Genomic DNA, 22,629 nt, shown 5'->3' on the forward strand with positions numbered 1-22,629 from the left:
TGGCTGAATTTGCTTTGTTCCCTTGCAGCCTTTTATGGACTCATGCATTTGACTTTCATTTGTTTCAGTCGTTTCATGGTTCATTGCATATGTTATAGCTATTTCTTTTTCTTACATTACTAAAATGTTGTATCTAAAAATTGTTAAATTACCTCCGACAATGAAGAAAGTAATAATCTAAATATAAAACTTACGATCTGACAGAAAACGGTCTCATTTAACCAACCAATAGGCATCGTTATTATCGTTATTTCCCCAAACGCATGGCTAGCATGCCTGAAATGCAACAGGATTATATTATCCACAAGGCCCGGCTACCGGTGCGTTGTTCTTCGGCTATCCACGACAGAAAGTCACAATTTGGCCAACGGCGATGTAGGCGCATCTGCTTCTAAAATATATTTGGTTCCTGTCGGAACTCTGAGTTTGAAACCGCAATAACTCCCTCGAAAACAAACGCTTGCGCTCTCTTCGAGATGACCTATGCAGCACCACACCCTTTTTAGCTAACATTGATTACTTTTGGCCTTCCTCAGCGAGGCCAATTTGAATTCATGGCTGATTTTGCTTTGTTCCCTTGCAGCCTTTTATGGACTTATACATTTAAATTTCATTCGTTTTATTCGTTTCATGGCTTTCATTAATGCCATTATTGCTTACGTTGTTTCATGGCTTCATTGACCCAGCCTCATTGTCTGAAAGTTTCATTCACACATTGCTTCACATCTATACTTACTTAAATTACTATAACTATGATAACTATGATAACTATATATTATGACTATATGTTATAACTATTTCTTTTTTTATACTACTAAAATGTGGTATTCTATTAATTGTAAAATTACCCCAGCGATAAAGAAATTAATAATCGAAATATATGACTTACAATCTGACCAAAACCTCACTCAATTAACCAACCACTACGCATTGTTGTTCTTGAACCATTTGGTGATCCATTCTTGCTTATTGTTTCGTAGAAAGCTTGAACCAACAGCGCCCCTGTAGACTAGACTTACTTGTGGAGTGGAGGTGAAGGATGAGGTCTAAATCAAGCTTGGCTGTGGTACTGCCCGCCAGGGGTTCCCTGTAAGATGAATAGGAAGTTATAATAAACGAACAACAATAGCAGAAGCAGCAGAACAACAACAGCAACAACAACGCATTATTGTTTACTTACATCTTCAGTGTAGCCTTCAAATCTACGATCACTTGGTGGTAAGTTTCTTGACACTTCATTGCTTTTTCTTGAATTTCTAAAATAATAAAATAGATGATTATTAAACTTATAGGTAGAATATGTTTTATAAACATAATTAGATCACAACATTATTAATTGAAATAGGGTAAAAAAATCAAATAACAGTACCTGACTTTCTGTTGATAAATGTCATTGCCAGGGATTTAATCTGAAAACACACACTTTAAAAGCTGATCAGTAATTATGAATACACAAAATGCATCAAATATATTCTACTGATCCTATACTTCTCGCAACAATACTGATTTGAATCCCATGCGGCTGCTATATAACCTATATATACCTATAACTTTATGGACATCTTTGAAGGATTTAAAAAGAATTTATACTTATTTATAGGCGTCTTTTTTTTATGTAGTTTTCACGAATATTTGTCCATACTTATATTTTTATAGTTTTATTTATTTATTTATTTATTGTTCAAACATGTACTTTTATAGTTATTTTATAATGAATATATTTTTTCCTACTAGTCTTAATTGTTATATATTTTAACTTATTATATTCTCTTGTTATTGTAAAGCGAATAGAACAATTAATGATATAGATGCTATATAAATAAAGCTTATTATTATTATTATTATTATTATAAGCAGGCAAGCAGGCAAGAAAAAAGCTAAATAAACAAACAAACTGAAATATATGCATATGTTAGACAAACAAATTAAACATTAAAGAAATAAAGAAACAATTATAAACTCATACAAACAAATAACAACCGTGAGAGAGGTGACCACCAAAAGCAACTTGCATCCATCTCTCACCATCTCCAGAACCAAACTCATTTTTAGTTTCTGAGTGCTTGGAGGTTTTTTGTCATTAGCCTGAAAAAGATAAGTATCTATAAATTGCCTTATTTCTGAATCACTATAACGTCACTGCTTGTTTATGTGGGGGATAGAATTGCCAAATTGAATTGCCTTAAACCCTGACCCAAAATTTGCTCCTAGCAAAACAGTTTCATCTAAAATGGCCTGCTTTTCAGATATAATATGTGTTAATATGCACCAAGAAACATTCTGAGCGTTTGCTGGCCTAATCTACTTCCCTTTCGTGGATTGATACGGGTTTTAGAACATTTTTTGGCGAATTTGCGTTGATTTCAGACCCCCTCCGACGGCCATGATCCTTTGCATTTAAACATTAGATTGTTTTGATGTCACGTCATAGTGAAATAGGGCAATTGAATTTATAATATACCTGCTTTTATCTGTAAAATGCTGATTATCAGCTTATCAAGTTATTTTTGCGTGTACAGATCTTCGAGAGTTTTGGTCTTACAGAAAATGTATCTTACGAAAAAATTTTCAAAATTCACCTTAAACGTCTTCAAGCTTCTATCTTTTTCTGTTTTTCACTTCTTCATTTTATCTTTGGAATTGAATATTTGAATGGTAAAAAGTTTTCATATATTCGCAATATACCAATGAATCAATGAAAAAGTTAGAGAAAATTTTAAGTTAGAAGTGGCATATATCAGTCAGTCAATCAATTAATCAATCTATTAATCAATCAGGCAATCAATCAATGATTGAAAGCAGCAGTAAGGGGGACTCGCGATTGATGCCGTATATTTGCGGGTTTTACCCGGGAAATTACGAACGCGGGTACAGCAGATTTACGGAAATTCCGCGGTGTGTCCCTTACTGCTGCTCTGTTGGGTACTGCAAACGAAGTATAAAATACGTCCTATATAATGGATACCATCAAAAGTATCAAGAACAAGACTGTGCGCAAACTTAGAACCCAGGTTTTGGACAGGTTAGACGCAGACTTTGCCTTTACGACATTTATGGAAGGTAATACGGATGAGACTATGACGCAGGAAAGAGCAGAACAGATAATCGACCTAATGCCCGAAGGTAATTACCGTTTGGAGTTGACCTTTATAAAGTATCTGGACGGGGAATGGATTATTGAAAGGGGCCGCAATCCCATTAGAGCGTCTGGTAAAAAGAACCTGTTCGTCTTAAGTAAAGCTACCAACCCGGGAGCATTAGAAGGAATTGACATGTTATTCTATGAGGTTGCTTACCCTGTTACAGTGGTAATTTACGGGGCGTATGAAATGCCCACGCCAGATGTAAAGAAGTTACAACCAATGCGACATCCTGGTAACTGTGTTGGTAAGCTAGTCCGGGAATTCTTTGAAGATGCTTCCCGGGGTGGTAAGTTAACCTTAAAGCGCCGAGAAGCCATTCGAAAGTGGGAGCATTCTACCCGCAAGACTGGAGGAACCATAGCCAATATTAAGAAGTTGGAAGTGGCATTAGAGCGGCGTATACACGTTAAAGATATCACAGACGGGTTTATTTACTCTGGGACTCACAAATATGGAGGTAGAGGAGCTCCTATTGTTATCTACCAACATAATGGGCACGCTTGGCGGGAACTAAGGTTTCCTAAGAAGGTTAAGACCTCAGTCTACAAAGTATCTCCGTTAGCAGACTTGGTTCATGAGAATTCCATCTGGTTAATGGACGCAGAAGGTAGGCAATTTATGACACAAGACGGTACTTTGTATAGACCCGAAATGGAACAGCTGAAGATAGACAGCGTTTGTGAAGACCTGGGTGAAGATTTTCCCGAAGCATTAAGTTCTCGTTCCCTGGACTTCTTAGCCGCAAAGAAGCGTAATGGCTGGAAGCCGACTCCTAGCGACCTTCCAATTCCAAAAGCCTGCATAGAACATGGTCACGGAGGTCTTTGGAATATGGAATACGACGAGGACGAGTATGTCTCGCTGGATATGAAACATTGTTACCCTGCGTCTTTCAAAGGCCTAGGAGATTGTAAAGAGTATTATGACCGTTACGGACATCCGGGCAGCCAATTCTTTAGGGTAGCTTTGGATGGTACGTACGATGCCCCAGCAACAGGATTCGTTAGATTGACCAGCTGGAAGCTAAAGAAGGGATTACATCCCATAATTTACGCGTGGTATGGGAAGCATCTGCAAGAAAAGGAATGGATCCCTGTGCCGCTATTAAAGTTCCTCGAAGAACGGAAACTCCTTACGTACGCTGCTCATGAGGCAATATTATGTCGTCGGGAGTTTACCAAATGGCTGCCAGAAGACAATGCTACCGCCCGCATAGTTATTGGTAAGTTCACTCAGGGCGCAAAGGAAGGGGAGAAGCACATGCAACGCCGCTTAATCACAGATAAAGGAGAATTAAGCTTCCTCGTGCAACGAGCTCACGACCAAGGTTCAATGGTGTCAGTAGAGAAGTGGGATCATTTCACAGATTCCCTGCAACAATGGAATGCCTTGTGTTACTATCAAGACCACAGACCGCAGTATTACCATCTGCGTGCTAGCATGTTAGCTTACGCCCACATTAATCTCTTAGCGATGTTGCTGCGGTTTGACAAGGAAGACATTCCAAGAGTAGCTACTGACTCTTTGTACGTCAAACCTGCAGTGCTTGAAAAGGTGCAAGAGTTCTACACCGACGACGAATTAGCAGAAAGCGGGCAATGGAGGGTCAAGGACGAAGAGATAAAGGCCTGGCGAGCAAGAGTAACCTACGACGGTAATCATACTAAAGGAACGGTAACCCCGACTGAGGAACCATTACCAAGTGTCACAGACCCCATTTCTTACCACCGCTTCTCTTATCTTTACGGAACAGGAGGCAGTGGTAAGACTACCAGAGTCCTGCAACTATTCCCTAAAGTAACCGTATTAACTCCTACACATCGTTTAGAACGCGAACTCGCCGCTAAGGGCTTTGAAGCACAAACTTACCACAGTTTCTTTCGTTGGAATGGCACTAAATGGGTCCCAGAAGCTATTCATGATATTCCTCCTGTGATCTTATGGGATGAAATCTGTACTGTGCCCTTAGAAATCCTAAAAGAGTTCGTAGACTTCCTAAAAGGTAAGTGCCAGGTAATCTTCGCAGGAGATCCTTGCCAGCCACCCCCAATAGCAGGGGAAATGCCCCACGAATGGTTAAAAGGAATGGTAGATTACGCAGAGGAAATTAACACCGATTACCGTAGCAAGGATCAAGTAAGGAACCTCAAAGCGGAACTAAGGGGCCTTACAGACGCTCAGCAATGTAAAGTACTCCGTAAGAGAGTACGAGCCAAGTCCTATGAGGAATTCATACAGGCCTGGAACCCCAAAGATGTTGTCTTAAGTAGTAAGCGTGCTTCTCAGGCCCGTATTCAAAAAGATCTGTTAAATATTCACCGCGAAAGATTCCCCACTAATCTCGTACCCGTTTGCTATAAGCCCCGAGATACCAGAATGCAGAAAAGAGACGTACGGGTACCTGGCACTGACATTACTTTAGAGAACGCAGTTACCCACGATAAAGCCTGGGTGCAAATGAAAGACGTAGAAAGGATTACTTCCCACCCCGATTGGAGACTTGGTTACTGCATGACGGTACATAGTGCCCAGGGATTAACCGTAAAAGAAACGATGTGGATCATAGACCAGCGTTTGTGTTGGAGTAACTTAATTTACACCGCCGTAAGCCGCGTAGAATACGCCAAGCAATTGAAAAGAGCTTGGGGTCCGCAACTGCGTTACGATGAGACCCCAGAAGACGTAGCCAAAGAGAACATTACGAAGAAACTCCTTCGCTACAAGCGCCACGACGAAGAAAAAAATATGACGTTCGACCTCTGCGTGGACGACGTCTATAAGAAAGGGGCAAGGTGTGCCAAATGTAACATACCTCTACTATGGAGGTTTGACCCGAATGACGATCAGCAGTTCTCCGTGGATCGTATCAACAACAAACGCGGGCATTGCAGAGGTAACGTAAGACTGACATGCCTAGAGTGTAATCGGGCGCGCGGTGCTGCGCTACTCTGAGTCTTTGGGGACTATGAGCAGCTCTTCCATGACAAATCCACGACTTGGGCCATTTAGGTAATACAACACGGGTTGCCCTTCCTTGGTGACGGACTTCGAAATCTCATACGTTTCCAAAGACCAGTTAGGATCCGTGGCTCTCTTACTGCCACCTTCGAGTTCCCCCGGCTGATAGAGGTATCTGACCACTATGTCGCGGGGTAGCTTTTTTTCCTTCAGTCCGACCGCCCTCGAACTTCTGACGTAGGACTTGTGTTCCACGTGTTTCTTTTTTATGGCATCCTTGGGTTTTATTCCCGTAGTCCTGGCCGCCTCGTTATTTAAAGCCGCGACGACCTGGGGGAGCCTCTGAGTCCATTCCCTGTTGCGTTTGGAGGGATCTTCCAGCTCTTTCCAATACTGGTATCCAAAGAGACGCTCAGCTAGGGTCTTATTAAATCTTTCAACAATGCTCTGACCCCTGTGGTACTCTGCCTCGGCTCTTCTAATTTTAGTGTCGTGGTCTTTCAGGGTCTTAGTAACGACGCCCATGAACTCTGTCCCCGCATCCACTTGCAGCAGCTTAGGCCATTTCAAGACGCGCTTATAAATCCTACCTAGGGCTTCTGCGACTTCCCCAGAATCCTTGCTGGTTATGGGTTCGGCGTCCTTGTATCTGCTTGCGATATCAACTACGGTCAAAGCGTACCTATAGGTCTTCTTTCTCACCTTGTCGTGCGGTAAGAAAAGCAAATCTGCCTGATGAACTTCATTGGGGGCATTTACGGTAAAGCTGGGCCTGGGAATGTACTTAGGCACGGGAAGATAAACCTGCCAGAGGGTTTGTTTTTTCAACCAGTTCTTAGCCGTTTCTTCTGATACCCTGGCCGCGGTCGCGAGTTTTTTAATAGCTGACGCTCCTTTCCAATAGCCTTCAGGCCCATAGTAAATCCTTTTAAGTTTGTCCTCAGTTCGGCCCATTATATGAATAGAATCGCGCTTCGCTTGATTCAAGCGAAGGATAAAACAAGATTGATCTTACGTCCATTAAAATCCACCGTCTTTCCGTCCACTTTAATGGTGATGTTTATGCTTTCCACCAAATTAGACAAGTCATAGCTCAAAGAAATGGGGGTGTATTCTACCAGGTCAAATGGATTACCTTTGGGTAGAAACTTGGACATAAGAGAAGACTTTTCTCCATTGTTGTAACTATGGACCAAGTCGCAATAGACTTCGTAAGAGGATGCGACTTTCCATTTTACATCATATGTAGTACCGCTATTTATTGTGGTACTAGTAAGGCCCAGGAGTTCTACCAATGAACTGCCTTTTAAATTAACGCTCCCACTATTTTTTTTGAATTTCATTTCATGGGGTAATCCTGTGGTAAGAGTATATCCATGCTTTGCTAGCTCCTTAGCCAGTGTTATAGGTGTGTATTGGGAATCTGGTATTTTTGGTTTGGCGGCATTGTCAACGACAAAGCCGCCAATCAAATTATACCAAGAATTGTACAAAGAGCAACTAACCAACCGAACCCTTTCCGCGCGGATGGGAGGATTCAGATAAGTGGTAAAGTTATTCTTGTCGCTTTCCAAAAAGACGATCATTATATTAGATACGCCAAGGCCACGCCTCCTGCCAGCCCTGCGACTCCTACGAAGACCAACTCACTATTTTTTTGTTTCTTAGAAGGCTGGTAGTAATTCTTAAAGTCAGGCTTCTTTAACACCACTGTGGGGTGCGCCTGCGAATAAAGTTTGAAGGCGTAGTCTGTGTTTTCGAAGTTCTTATCCGCCTGCATTTTGTCTTGGTAATTCTTATCCAACCAATCCCTGTAAGCTTGTCTTTTTTTATTCCAAACCGCCACGTCTCGCTGATATTTCTCCAGCGCTAAGTCGTGCCTTTTTCTTTCGGCGTTAGATTCTGCGTTTTTATCACCGCTAACTAATTTATCCAGATATCTACCGCCATAATTAGCTCCTGTAAATGCTAAAGCTGCAATAACTCCACCTGCGACTAAGCTAACCATTATATATTAGAAAATCACAGGGATTTTCACGCCGTTGGCAGGTACTTTTCCTTTCGTAGGTAATCCTTTAGCAGGATAGCCCCGCCAACGGCAGCGGTCATTTTAGCGAAATTAGCGAAGCTCTTGCTTGGGTCTTCAGTAAAGTCTTCTTTGAGCACTTTCTTACCAACCCAACCAATACCCGCAACAATAGAGGTAATGATAGCTGCTTCTTCAACAGTTTTCAACAACGCGGTCGACATTATATTACAAAGCGAGAAGGTCATTCCATTTCAGGGATTTTGCTTTTTCTAACCTCCACAGGTGTGTGATATGTTGGGGCCTCCCACTTTACTTCTGGCTTCGTAGCCCGCCATTGTAAGTAAAGGCTGCCTGCTGCTATAGCAATTCCTATCGCGCCAATGACGTAGCCGGGATTAATAAAGGATTCGCTTTCGTCCTCCACCTTTTCTTCTTTTTTGGCTTTGTTCTTCCTGTTCATCTCCGCGAGCTTCTTACCCGCGGCAACTCTGCCTGCAGATTTAGCCTTGGTAATCTTCTGCTCGGGTTGCTCTGCCTTCGACTCTGGTTCACTCATTTATATCTAAGGACTTGAAGGACTTGACTAAGTACTTGAGAATGACTTAAGGACGACTTGACTAAGTACTTAAGGACGACTTGACAATGACTTGACTAAGTACTTGAGGCGACTTGACAATGACTTGACTAAGTACTTGAGGCGACTTGACAATGACTTGACTAAGTACTTAAGGACGACTTGACAATGACTTGACTAAGTACTTAAGGACGACTTGACAATGACTTGACTAAGTACTTGAGAATGACTTAAGGACGACTTGACTAAGTACTTAAGGACGACTTGACAATGACTTGACTAAGTACTTGAGGCGACTTGATCATCAGCAAGTGCTGCCTGGAAGACCTTTTCGACTTCTCTATCCTTCTTGAAGTCCTTCCAAGATGTTCCGAAGGAACCTAGTACCTCCTTCAAGTCGACGTGCTGAGCTACGTGAAGTGCCGCAGAGGCTACTGCCATTAACTTACCGCACTTCAAAGACAACCACCCGCAGGTTATTTTAAGTTCTTGGGATATGACATAGTCCTCGCTAATGTCCTTCCGCAGTTGCTCCACATCGTCTATGGGCAGTGCAAGTCTAAGCAATTTAGTCGCAAGTCGGATAGCGGAGTCTGCGACGGCGTCCGTGGTCTTACTTGCAAGGGCAGCCTCGTACCTCTTATGGAACTTTTTGACTTCCTCTTCTGACAACTTGTTAACTTGCTCATGGGTAAGTTCCTTGCCTATCATTTCTTTACACTTCCCCGAAGACACAAGGATGTTGAGTTGTTCCTTGAGGTTACTTTCGTCTAACTGTGTGGGGACTTCATCTAAGAGCTGCTCAATCTCCATATACATTAGGAGTTAAAGATCTGAGATCTTTATTGAATACGGAAACCTCAAAGAGAAGATCATCTTGGAATGTTGATGCGTCTTTAAATGCCGCATGTATTCATGCAACTGTTCCTTGGATATCTCACCGCCGTAGTCGCTTAAGATGGTTTCCAGGTCAGACTTACTGGGTGTATAAAATACGACCAGGGAGCCTATGTTTTCCCTGAAGGGTTTAGAGACACTGGTAAGCTGCTGCGAGAGCAACCAAACACTAATATTGTCATGTCTGCCGCTGAAAGCGAGCTTCACTAATTCGGAGGTGCGCTTTTTTACGTCGTCCCCACAGGCAATGTCATCCAGTATGAGTAAAGTCTGTGTATCTTTAGGGAATTGTTTGTGCCAGAACTTCAAATGGTTGGATAACTCATTAGGGTCCAATATGTCCACAAAGAAGTCGTCATCTTTCACTCCTATGCCTTCCCAGATGCGGTTATTCACGTAGGTGGGGCATAATAGCACGATGTAGTCGAAACGGTATCTAAAGGGTCCTAATAGCTGCTCCACGATGAACTGGGTCTTTCCGCAGCCGGTGGGTCCTACTATCAGAGCATTACAAGGCATGTGATCTGGATTCATATATAGATGGAACCAGTGGAAGCAGTAAGAAGAATGACCGCCGACGCAAAGGATAAAAAAAACACCATAGAAATACAAAGGGAAGAAATAGATCGGTTAAAAGAGCGTGTGCAGGAATTGTATGATGAAATGTGTAGTCTGAAGCGTGCAGAACGGTTTGGTGCGCTTTTGACAATAGTGGGTTGGGCTACGGAGTCCGTTAAGGACTTCATTCAATATCCTCTATAGAATGTTAACGATAAGGAACCTCGAAATGAATTAGGTCCATCGCGCAATGGCATCCTTAGGCGACTTCATCGTCGTTGCTGGCGTAGCATTTCCGCCTTCTGTAGCAGCGCATCTTTCATACGCATTTCGGCGTAGCGACTGAAAGTACATGCTTGCGATGGATCGTATAAGCACTGCCACAAGTGTTGTTCCTTCCTGACGCAGCCACACTTATCGCAAGTGTCGTTCCAGTAGTTTACGTTCTCCCAGGCGACCTTTTCAAATGTGACGTCGAAGTTCACAAAGAGGTTGTCTATTTCTTTTTTCTGGTTGTTTAATTGCCTTACCGTGTCGACTGGACAACAACGTTCTGCTACGTCGCCATGCTCTTCGCAGACGACTTCTGAAAGGTCGTATCGTTTACATCTGTATTTGTGCCAGGCATCTTCAAAGGATGCGTTGCAGCTTTTGCAAAGAGATTTGAGGCAGACTCTGTGTTCCATGTGGTATGCTAGTGCTTGAGGAGAGCTTAGTACCTTGTAGCATTCTTCGCAAGTAAGGTTGTGTGCGTTGTTTCGGCGACAGACTTTGTTTTTGACGTGGTAGGAACAAGCTTGCGCGGTAGCAAAGGTCTTATTGCAATGTTCGCATGTCGTTTCTGTCGCGCGTTGCTTAAAGCAGACCTTGTTTTTGACGTGGTAGGAACGAGCTTGGCTGGTCGTAAAGGTCTTATTGCAATGTTCGCATGTCGTTGCTGCGCGTTGCTTAAAGCAGACCTTGTTTTCGGTGTGATAGTTAAGTCGCTGTAAGGAACTGAATCGTTTGTTGCAATCGTTGCACGTCATTATAGTAGGGTGTTCTTTATGCCTTATTAATGATCCTACTTCGTTGTTGCTGATAGGGTAGGGTCTCTTAAGGCCTTTAGTTTTAATGATCCTACTTCGTTGTTGCTGATAGGGTAGGGTCTCTTAAGGCCTTTAGTTTTAATGTCATTATTTCTTAATGTTTTAAATGTTATTAGGCTTATATTCTTAGGGTCTTTAGTTTTAATGATAGGGTATTATTTCTTAATGTTTTGAATGTTATTAGGCTTATATTCTTAGGGCCTTTAGTTTTAATGATACCTTATTATTCTTTAATGATATCTCATTAACATTACTTAATATAATAAATAAAAAGAGGATAATATGAAGGACCCTAAAATAAGTCTTTACGTAACGTATCCTAAGAAAGAATAATAAGATATTATTAAGATCTCCTTACATCACCGATATACTACATCAAAGTTAAGGCGCAGGAGCCTGGGAGGAATTCTAGTTACCCTTTCAATATATGGACTGCATTACATGTGAACTACCTGCCGACTGCATAATTCGTGAGGAGAAAAAATACACCTGTCCTCATTGTAATAAGGTATTCCCCGAAGGATCCTTTGTTGGGCATTGGTGTCCCACAGATCCTAAAACACAAAGAACTTTAGTTTACAAAGAGGATCTGTAAGGTATGTATATGGAGCGACTGCAATACCGTCAAAAGACCATAAGCACCCTTTGCGGTAACTGCGGTCAAAAGCTGTCCACCCTCCAAGCCTTACAATATCACCGCGACAACAAAGTCTGTCTAAAGAACTACTGCTACCGCTGTGATGAGCCCTTCTTTGAAGAGAACTGGCATAAGTACCGCTGCCGCCGTTACCACCTAGAAGGTATTGCCTGCGAAACCCACGGTGACATAGCCGAACGCTGTTGCCCCCTTGAAACCTCCCGGGCGCTGACAAAACGTAAGAAGGAAATTGACCAAACCTTTGTAGGCTTTGACGACGTTGAGGGCGTTAAATGGGAGGACAGGGAACACTGGGAGGCTATTTGCGATCGCTGTGGCTGTCAACGGAGCGGACAACATATTTGGTGCTGTCTATACGACGGACCACGTCCTTTAGACCATTACCTGGCGGTACGAAAGGCTTGGAAAAATGAGAAAGATATATGATTCCTCAAATCGCAGCATTCGTAGGAGGCGTCTTAATTACCGTATCCGCTTACCAGATAACAGAAAAAATGAGGTCCGCCGTAGCAGACCAATACTTAACCGCCCATGAGGATGACTTCTAATCGCACAGAGGATTAGCATCTACCTTCCTTTCAACGTCGAACTTCCATCGACCGCTGACCTTACCATAGCTGCGTATGTGTGTGAATTCCTCACCTTGAAGGACATACCGCACGCAGTCCGGTGCCCACAGTGTGCACTCTTTACCGTCGTGTTCCAAGACCAACCTTAAACGGCTAATGTCTTCGAACACAACATAATTTTTTATTCTGTATGAAATGCCTTGGACTAATTCACGCCAGTGTGTCTGTTCAACTATCATTATATCTATGAAATATTCTTTGGTGAGTCCTTAACGCATCCTGCGTCTTAAAAGCCTTAATGCACCAAGGACAAGGTACGCGAATGCCTTCCGCGTAATGGTCGATCTCCCTACATATAAGGTCGTAATCATTGCACACCATAGTTAGGTAACCATTTGCTTCGTATTGTGCGAGTAATGCCTCTTGTTTTGAGGATAATACGCCGTTACCCTTAGGTGTCTTCAACTCCAAGCATAACCCATTATATTTTTTATGTGCATTGAGAACTAAGATGTCAGGCTGACCTGCCTGGTAACCTTTCTGCCAACATACTATTCTTTTGCTAGCTGAGTCCTGTAGTTCTCCAAGACCTGGTGCCAGCAGTAAGATAGGGTGGAATCGACGTATGTAGTTTACGACCTTCTTATGCAGGTCAAATTCATTTTCTATTTTGAATATTAACTTATTAGGACTGTCAAAGCGCCGCTCTATTTCATACTTACCTGTTTTCCTGAGGGTAGGGAGAACATCGCCTAACACCCATTTTCTGAACTCCTTAGCTACGGACTTTTCAGATCCGAATATTAACTCATAAAGACCCATTTCAGTGATGTAAACGGTATGTGGTTGCGCATTAAGGGTGTCAGTCAGATTGACACCCTTTATAGACCCCAAAGTTACCTTGTTTTCCTCTGAGACGTGTGCTCTAGCTGCGTCCCTAGAGTTAACGTAACCCAACGCCAAAGCCACCTCCTTCGCTTTGAAATAAAGTTTATCGCCTTGCACTATGCATTGCAGTTTGGTGTTGTTGTTTTTGAATACGCGAAGCATTATATACGTAAGAGATATTTTTTATTGGTTAAGGAGCGCATTAATATGCAATGCTCTTTAGCTGATTCATTTCTACAGTCAGTTGCGCGTCAGAGACAACGAAGACGTATGCGTTGATCTTGTCTGAGTCACTTGCGCTAGTGTTTGGGTCACGCTTGATTTCCAGGGTAATGCCGTCCTGGGTATTTACCAGACGCAATCCCTGCCCATGTAAATCCTCGTCGTTGGTGGTTCGCATGTCAATCCACAATGCATACTTATCGGTAAAGAACTCGCCGGGTGCAACTTGATCCCCAAACTTTCTTTTTATTTCCCTGTAGATGTCTGAGGGCTTCATTCCCTGCGAATACACCTTATTTGGAACTCCATTGATGCTAATCCCGACGTTGGTGATGTTGGGGTTATGAAAGGCTTCAGAGTCGCGCTTACCGGCTTCATAAGGTTTGATAAATACCAACATCAGCCCTGTAAGACTACGACGTGGTAAATTAATGCTCTGAGTAATTACCGCGTCTGTCTTATCCAGGAAACTAAAGGTTTTGTACATTACCGCGTGGTCGTACAAGAAAGCCTTTCCGGAGCTGTATTCCATGCCAGCGCTGCGTGCTAAATCTTCGGAATGTATGGTTTCATACTGCAATTCCAGGTTGGTAATGGCATATGGAGGAATACTTCCCGACAACGCAGTGCTTAACCCACCAATGATGTTAGTTATGTTGGCTAAGGTCACTTCAAACTGCAACTCACTCAACTGTCTAGGATAATAAACTCCGTGGCTGGTAATAGCCTCAAAGTCCAATGGTATTACGTATTTAGTACCATAGGCTGTTTTAATGGCCTTTGCATCTGCCACTGCGGTTTCTCCGCTGCCGTCAGTAGGTTGTGTCTTGGTAGGAGTCCTAACCTTACGTAAGATTGCGCTACCAATACCCTGCTCTATCTTTTGTGCCCTTTCGAATGCAGTCAACCACAGATCTTTGTAAGTGGTGTATAGGTCATAGTTGTTTAAGTCTAAGAGGGATTCCCCGGCAAACTTTACTCGCATCTTTGAAACAATGTTGCGACCAAGATTGTTAACGATAATCCTTTCATCTGCGGCGTTAGGTTGCACCGTCAAATCAAACCTTAGTGCCAAGGTACCAGGAACTAATACTAGGTTATCTGTTAGTCGGGGAACACCTACGTACAGCGTTTCTCCAGGTCTAGCGCTGCTGGGGGTAAAGGTGACCCGGTGAAAGGTGCGTTCTGCTTTCAGTCCGCCAACCTGCTTAGGTAATATATTGGGGTTTAACTTTGAGCTTATCATATATAATGGAAGTAGAAGGAACAGATTTTGATCCCACCACTGAAGAAGGTCAAGTCGATATTAACGATGAAGAATACGACGCATGGACTAAAGGCCTGGAAACCGACCCCTTAATCTACGACGCAGCCTTACACGATAAATATGGTAGTAGATGGAAAAGCGCCAAGGCCACCTTAAATCGCATGTGGAAATCAAGACACCACGGCAAACCCATCCCTGAGTACTTGGAGCTTCAAAACATGGGTGAAGCAACCGCGCGGGAAACTGTAGAGTGGGCAATGCAAGAGCTAAATGAGCGTTATTCCCGTTTCGATGCTGACGACGTAAGGCTCACAGAACGCGGAAACAAAGTCCTCATAAGCGTCCAGGACCTGAGATATCCTGACAAAGACCGCTGGACGAAACCACAACCCCTCTTTGATAAAGATGGTGAAGTTAGGGGTGACGTCTCAAGATTAAAAGGCTTCCAGCGTGCCACTAGAAGCATGTTAGAAAGGTTGGAAACCCTGAATGAAAAGGTCGCGCTAGAAAAGCGCGTTGAGGGACTACAAGAAACGTTGGAAGAAAGGGAAGCAGATTATATGCGACAAAACCGACTACTCCTTGATGCTCAAAAGAGAGAAGTTGACGACAAGAACCAAAGAATAATGGAAATGAGAGAACAAAGAAACAAAGCCCTACGCGATAGGGACCAAGCTCAAAAGGCCTTTGAACTTGCCTTGCAAGACCTAGACATAAACAAGGAAGAAGCTAGGAACTTACGTACCACCATAGCTACCTCTTTAGAGGAACGGCGGCAGTTGGTTGCTGAAATCAATGCTAAAGAAGAACAAATCCGACAAAGAGATCAGGCTATCGAAGACCTGGAGGGACAAATAGAGCGGCAGCAGGAAATAGTTGCGGACCAAACTCGTCCCGAAGAGGAAAGGGAAGCAGCTCAAAGGGAAGTAGAGACTCTTCAGGAGCGCCTTGCGGAATTACATGCGCAAAAGGAAAACCTGGAAAGAGAATTGGGGCTTACTACCAAGGAAAAGGTAAAAAGAGCTCTGGTAAAGTATGGTATTCCACTGGCATTCGCGGTCGCTATTTCAAGCGTAGTAGGAGTTATTATGACCGCGCTTAAGGCTACGGGCGCAGGCGTAAAAAAATTAGGCAATGGACTGACGGACTTGGGAAAAAAGATGGCAGCCGGTTTGCCTGGGCTGCTGGGTTCGGTCGTTTCCTTGGCACTTAGGGCCGGCGGAGAACTATTGAAGTTCGTGGGGAATAACGTTTGGATCTTGGTAGTAGCTATTGGCGTGGTACTCTTAAAGAAAATGAAGGGTTAATCTTATCCTTATGTATTACTGGGGGCTTATCATCGTCAAGCCTCCGAAGCGTCCTCGACGGGGGATAAGTAAAGATAGTATTCACACCGCCTTGATAATTTGGTATTAGCGGCAGCACGCTTATAGTAGAAATAGGCTTATGACTCCAAACTGCGTCGGTAATGCTACTACCTATACCAATGCTATTTATCCTTGCGTTGCTAAGTATCGACCCATCGCTGGTAGCATCATCGGGAAATATTTGTAACTTAGCATATTTACAATTAACTATCATATGAAACGTAACCGGCGTTAAGTCTTCTAAGCTAATTTTGTTTGGCTCCATCGAAAAGTGAACAGCTCTTCTGCTGTTCGAAGAAGTCCGATAGGAAGGCAAAGGCTCGTTATTTTCATCAACGAGTCTAAACCCTACGTTCGCGGTAATTCCCGTGTTAATGCAAATGGTGCAAATAACTAACGCAGGTCCACCAACTTTAACCCACATTCCCATATCGAACCACTCATGTCCTTCGTACTCCTTCACGTCTAAATAGTGGACGTAGCGCATTTCACTTAAATGTGGATTCATATATTACAGGAAAAAAACAGGCTCCCTTCGTTTGAGGGGTAACAAGGTTATTTTTCTAAAGGCTTATTACCGTCAAGGTGCTTATGGTCTTGTGATTATAAGCCGCATCTCTTTGATCTTCTATGCTATTTACACAAACGCTCCCAGTATCATCTACACGCATTTGCAGCTTTACCTTCCCATGGCAATCAGTAACCATGTGTAAAGTCCAAACCGATAAATTCTCGGTGCTATTCGCTGGCGGCTCTACGGAGAAATGCGTAGGCTCCCTGTTATTATCTTTTACGCGCATGGGCTGCAGTATTCCATTGTCGTCGCAGAAACGAAATCCTACGTTGGCATGACTACTCGCGCCAATGCAAATACTACAAAGGATTAACTTCTTTCCCGAGTAGTTCAAATTCACTGACATACCCGTAACATCAACCCAAGATGCCTGGGTGTATTTTTTCTCGCCTGTGTAAGTCGTATAAACACAATCTACTCCAGCCATGTAGGGGTTGTTCATCGCCATATATAATAGCTCAGACCAATGCTTGCAGCTGCTAAGCCGGCTTTTAGTAAGTTATGGTTATATTCCTCGGGTATAACCTTCTTTACTGGTTTCTTTGGCAGCACCTTTTTTAATGGTTTTTCTACCTCTTTTTTTGGTTTCTCTACGAAGTGAGTAATGCCCTTGGTCATGTCAGAGTTCACGTCATTCACCCCAAACTTCATATCCTTAGTAGCTCGCTGCAGCTTGTTGTTATAACCCACAACGGAATTGGTGTTAATAACCAAATTACTTGGCATTAACCAACAACCAGGCGACAAAGCGTAATCCAGTCGCACTTTAGACTGCTGCACCGCTAATTGATATCTCTGCACCGACTTGGATATGTCATTTTCTATTATTGCAGACTCAAATAAAGTTAGGAATTCTTCTTGTGTTTCCCGCGAAGCACCTTGGGATCCAATGATGGGGCTGCGGGTATTTACCTGCGCTCCTAAGATACAGTACACGAATGCTTCAATGCTGCGGTTGATCCTGGCTAGGTTCCTTAAACCTTTTCCTTTCATTAACACAAATGGATCCCAAGTGCCTAGGTAGTTCGATTGAATTCTGGTAATTAAAGAATTATTACTCTTATCACCGCCCATATCACCGAACTCTAACTCACCACTTGGGTATTTTTGATGTCCGTAGTCGGCTGGCTTCTCACCGTTGGCACCCCAAACGTAAACTATACCCAGCCCATGCGTCTTACCCTCTTTGTAACGAAAATCTTTTTGCTGTGGTTTGAACTCATTAATTAACCTTTCCAGGGCTGCGGCGTCATATCGATTATTCAATGGATTAAATGCCTTATCTCCCGGTAAAGGTACATTAAGTTCCTTCAACAACCTCCTTACCGTAAAGGCAACGTGAAACCGCATGATCGGAACGTGAAACATGTCCGCGGCAACACCACAACCTTTAGTGGCAGCCCAGACAGCAAAGTTTAACTGCTGTGGCCAATATCGCATATTGGGTCCTGCTAACCATTCCCTGGCCTCTTTACCTGACGTATGCTTTAACATCGTATCCCCATAGATATTCCTTACTACTATATCAAATGATTGCTTACCCACTGAAATCTTCAGGAACGTTACCATCGTTTCAAATTCGTTTACACCACCTTCAGCATCGTAAAATGGGTAATCTTCCTTGTTCATTAATAAATCCCTTGGAAAATTAGGTGCTTTATGAATGGGGTGTACAACCGGTAAATGCTTCACCTGATCGACCAGCGTAGGTTTTAAATCCTCATTGCTGTACATTCTTTCACCGTTATAGTAAATACCATCGGGTCTTCTTTCGAACTTACTAGCACCCGCATGTGGAAACCTTTTCCTAAATTCTCTCCAATTCCAGTAATTTTGGTTGTCGTGTATATCATTCCCAAAAGCGTCGTACATTATATATAATGGATGTTATAGCATCAGCACCTCCACTCTATCCTGATTTACCTAATGAATTGAATGCCGAGAACTTTCGTTTGAATAAGGTAAACCTAATCCTGGCTTACTTGGAAGGGCAAACTAAACACTATGAAAAAGTCCAAAAAAAGTACGTCAGAGCCCGAAGCATTTTACATAAAATCGCGATAACTTCCGGCTCCATGTCCGTGGCGTTAACAGGCACTGGCGTTGCTACTTCGCTTACTGGACCTGGGGTAATTGTTGGAGTTCCTTTAGCTAGCGTCGGCGCCGCCTGCGGCATCGTTTCCGCTGTTACAACAGGCATTATGAAACAGTTGTCAAGCAAAATATCCAAGCATGACACGACAATAGCTCTGTCAAAGGCTAAAGTAAATACTATCACTGACCTTGTCTCAAAGGCTTTGTGTGACAGAAAGATAGATGATGTAGAATTCTCGCTTATTCTAGCTGAAGAGGAAAAGTATGAGAAATTAAAGTCGGATGTAAGAAATAAAAAAACAATTGTAAGAGATCTTTCCGAGGAATCTCGCAAAAAGATCTACCAAGAAGCAAAAGAAGAGCTTCAAAGAAAACTCGCTCAGTAAAGATTTGCTTTGAAAAGAGCGTGACAGGATTCTATTTACATATTGAACGCCAACTGTCATATGCAAATTGACTTAATTACATCATCGCCTTGGAATCCATTCTAACAGGGGGTGGTTGGGGTCAATTTTGTAAAATATTTCATAGATTACATCAGGGTAATAAGGAATATCCTTATTCAACTGACAAAACATCCACTCGGCTCTGCTCATATCAGAAACCTCAGGAATAGACTTACCGGTAATTTCAGACAAAAGATAGGGAATAGCTTTGTAATATTTCCCTAGCTTTAATTTTTCTAGCGTTTTCCGCAGGCTTTGTGGCGTTGGCTCTTCTAAGTGGTCTATAATTCTTTCCATTACTTCGTTATCTAAATATACTGGCTGATGACCTTGTATGTGACTCATCCAGTCTCTGAAGTATTTTATTCTTTTGTATGGAGTCTTCTTACGACCTCCATTAGCATAATATTGCTCTCTGGTGGCATTTGGTACAGCATTACGAATATTCTTACCACACTCGTAACATTGTGCTGACGTGTCGTCTTCTATTTGCATTTTCTTACCACAACACCAGAAACCCTTGGGCTTGGGTATGTTAATTTTAGGTGCTAAGCAAACTATGCAGAAGTTGTTTACGAACTCTTTATATTCATGCATCGTATATCCAACAGAATACCTTATACTTCGTTTGCAGTACCCAACAGAGCAGCAGTAAGGGACACACCGCGGAATTTCCGTAAATCTGCTGTACCCGCGTTCGTAATTTCCCGGGTAAAACCCGCAAATATACGGCATCAATCGCGAGTCCCCCTTACTGCTGCTTTGAAACTATATAAATGTATGGAAATGAATAAATGTATGGAACTAAATAAATGTAGAACTAAATAAATGTAGAACTAAATAAATGTAGAACTAAATAAATGTATGGCACTAAATATTAAATAATTAAATGTGTGGCACTAAATATTTAATCTGTGGCACTAAATATTGAATTTGTGTCACTAAATATTAAATGTAGAGCTAAATAAATATAGAAGTAAATGAATGTAGAACTAAATGAATGTAGAACTAAATAAATGTATGGAACTAAATAAATGTAGAACTAAATATTAAATGTAGAACTAAAAATTAAATAATAATATCAAACTCATTAATAACTCATGAGGAAAATACAACAGAAATCTGGACCGTGAAGAGTGTCATAAATCTGATACAAAATTGTGTTCATTTGCATAACCTTTACAGTGTGCGACTACTCCAACCAAAGCCACTTGGACAAATTTTCTACAAATTAGCCAATCAAAAGTAGGAATCTGAACAATAGAAAATTGCTACAAATCAGACAAATATCCATGGGCTTAGAAGACTGCTGGCACTTTTGTTGTCAAATATTATTAACCATGCTGTCGCATAGCAACATAGTGATAAGATCTAACAGTGTCAGCCTGATAATATCTTTGTCTGGAAGAAACAAACTGTAATCATCCAATACTGTATATGACTTATCAAATTTCTAGGATAGTTCCTTTTTGTTTCACTTAAATGTTCAAAATTAAAGTGAATTTGGCCAGGAAAATCCAACTTAAAGTTTATGCAAATGAACACAGTTTTGTATCAGATTTACAACACTCTTCACGATTGTAATTAATATTTCTGTTGTGTTTTCCTCATGAATTATTAAGGAGTTTGATAATATTATTTAAAAAATAGTTAATATATTATTAATTTAGAAAGTAGTTATTATAATATATTGTATTATTATATTGTTTAAAAATAGTATCTGTAGGCTTAATATTAATTGCTGAAATTATATTGCTAGAAAAGACAGTATGCTTAATATTCTAAATCTAAATCTAAACTTTTTTTGGCTGGCATTCTTTTTCTTTGGCGGTAGCTTTTCTTTTTCGTGCCCCTTAGCCTCTTCATTAACTACCACATAAGCATTATATCCCTTATATTTTTTCTGGTTGACAGCATTGGATTCTGGCCATGGGTTCATGCCCTTATGGCACTAAACCAATGTATGGCACTAATTAAATTTATTGCACTAATTAAATGTATGGCACTAAATAAATGTATGGCACTAGAGTACAAACACTATAAGTGTGTAACATAAATACCACTAACTACTGCTAAAGAATGCTAATCCTATGGTTTTCTATTGTTTAATTAGCGGCTATTTACTACTAAATAGTGCAAAGTGTTGCACACTTTTACTGCTTGTACTCTAAATAAACCTAGAACTAAATAAACTAAATATGGCACTAAATAAATGTATAGCACTAATTAAATGTATGGCACTAGATAAATGTATGGCACTAAATAAATGTATGGCACTGAATAAGGGACCGTCGTAATTGGGGAAACCTGTGACGGTATCCCTTACCTGTCATCTGCTTGTAATTTGTTTTTCTTCTTTTTCTTTTTTTTTTTTCAAACTATGATTTGATGTGAGGTATGCTAAATAAAATAAAATAGAATAAAATAAGATAAAATAAAAAAAATGTATGGCACTAAATAAATGTATGGCACTAAATAGATGTATGGCACTAAATAAATGTATGGCACTAAATAAATGTATGGAACTAAGTAAATGCATGAAACTAGCTAAATAAATGTATGGAGCTAAATAAATGTATTAAACTAGACTAAATAAATGTATGGAGAATGGATTTAACTTAATACACCGTATGGTTTGTGATGTTTAGAAACTGACGTTTCGGACGTTAGTCCTTCGTCGGAGTAAATGTGAAATTATGTGAAATTAAATAAATGTATGGAACTAAATCAATCAAATCAACCAATCAATCAATTCATCAATCAATCGATAAATAAATAGATAAATAAATAAAGGTTAATTAAAGAATTTAAAACTACACGAAAATGTGATCACTTTTTTTAAGTAAAATATCATTACAAAGTTTGTTTTTAAAAGTCTTATTACTCTCTGGAAAGTTTCATGTCTTTTGGTAAAATATTCCATTCTTTAATCGATCTTACAGCAAATGTACGTCCACCTTCTGTTTCCTTTGTATGTCTCTGGCTGCTCAGATTTAGATTACTGAAGCGAGTATTTCTGCTGTGTATGTCACATTAGTTTTGAGTTTAAGTATCCATCTCTCTATACTTTTTAATTTCAATCTTTTTTAAGAGTTTCTACAGTAATGCTTACAAAAATAAATTTTCTACGCGTAACTCATAAAACCATATTTGCGTTCGGTTTGACGTCTATTAACTATGATTCGGTATAGTAGGAGACTTGAATGAATCGGTTTACCTCGCACACGAGACACATAATTTGAAGCACAAAACCTAGTACTGCTTACGAAAATAAGTATTTTCTACGCGTAAAATAAG

At 41.2% G+C, this 22,629-nt stretch overlaps 2 protein-coding genes and 2 long non-coding RNA genes across 5 annotated transcripts in view; 1 reads left to right on the top strand and 3 right to left on the bottom strand.

Annotated features, from left to right (window-relative positions):
• Positions 1 to 793: 793 nt before the first annotated feature.
• Positions 794 to 1,528, bottom strand: LOC148909775 (uncharacterized). Its single transcript, XR_016120208.1, has 3 exons — positions 1,370 to 1,528; positions 1,181 to 1,256; positions 794 to 1,087 (listed from the first exon to the last, which is right to left on the bottom strand). It is a non-coding gene; the product is annotated as an uncharacterized LOC148909775 (long non-coding RNA).
• Positions 1,077 to 22,629, top strand: part of LOC116290649 (uncharacterized) — a 36,144-nt gene continuing 14,591 nt past the window's right edge. For both annotated transcript variants that reach the window (XM_089032732.1, XM_089032731.1), the window contains exon 1: positions 1,077 to 1,218. The gene's annotated coding sequence lies outside the window, so the exon portion shown is untranslated. The remainder of the gene's footprint in view (positions 1,219 to 22,629) is intronic.
• On the bottom strand, positions 1,861 to 21,729 carry LOC148909776 (uncharacterized). The gene is made up of 3 exons (XR_016120162.1): positions 21,659 to 21,729; positions 2,580 to 2,632; positions 1,861 to 2,085 (listed from the first exon to the last, which is right to left on the bottom strand). It is a non-coding gene; the product is annotated as an uncharacterized LOC148909776 (long non-coding RNA).
• On the bottom strand, positions 11,535 to 18,664 carry LOC148909777 (uncharacterized). Its single transcript, XM_089032611.1, has 2 exons — positions 18,334 to 18,664; positions 11,535 to 11,801 (listed from the first exon to the last, which is right to left on the bottom strand). Exons 1-2 carry the CDS (start codon positions 18,662 to 18,664, stop codon positions 11,743 to 11,745), a joined length of 390 nt encoding a protein of 129 aa, XP_088888737.1. The 3' UTR covers positions 11,535 to 11,742.

This window comes from Actinia tenebrosa, unplaced genomic scaffold (assembly GCF_029948245.1).
Source record: "Actinia tenebrosa isolate PJP-AT-01 unplaced genomic scaffold, QUT_ActTen_1.0 PGA_scaffold1__47_contigs__length_23844297, whole genome shotgun sequence".
NCBI lineage: Eukaryota > Metazoa > Cnidaria > Anthozoa > Actiniaria > Actiniidae > Actinia > Actinia tenebrosa.

Bases quoted from the DNA above. Each gene is read 5' to 3' on its own strand.
- LOC148909777 (XM_089032611.1), bottom strand. From the start codon at position 18,664: ATGTACGACGCTTTTGGGAATGATATACACGACAACCAAAATTACTGG. The intron at 11,802-18,333 runs GTAAGCAATCAT...TTTGTGTTTTAG, and splicing joins GTTCCTGAAGATTTCAGTGG to GATCTGTGGGACACCAATGC.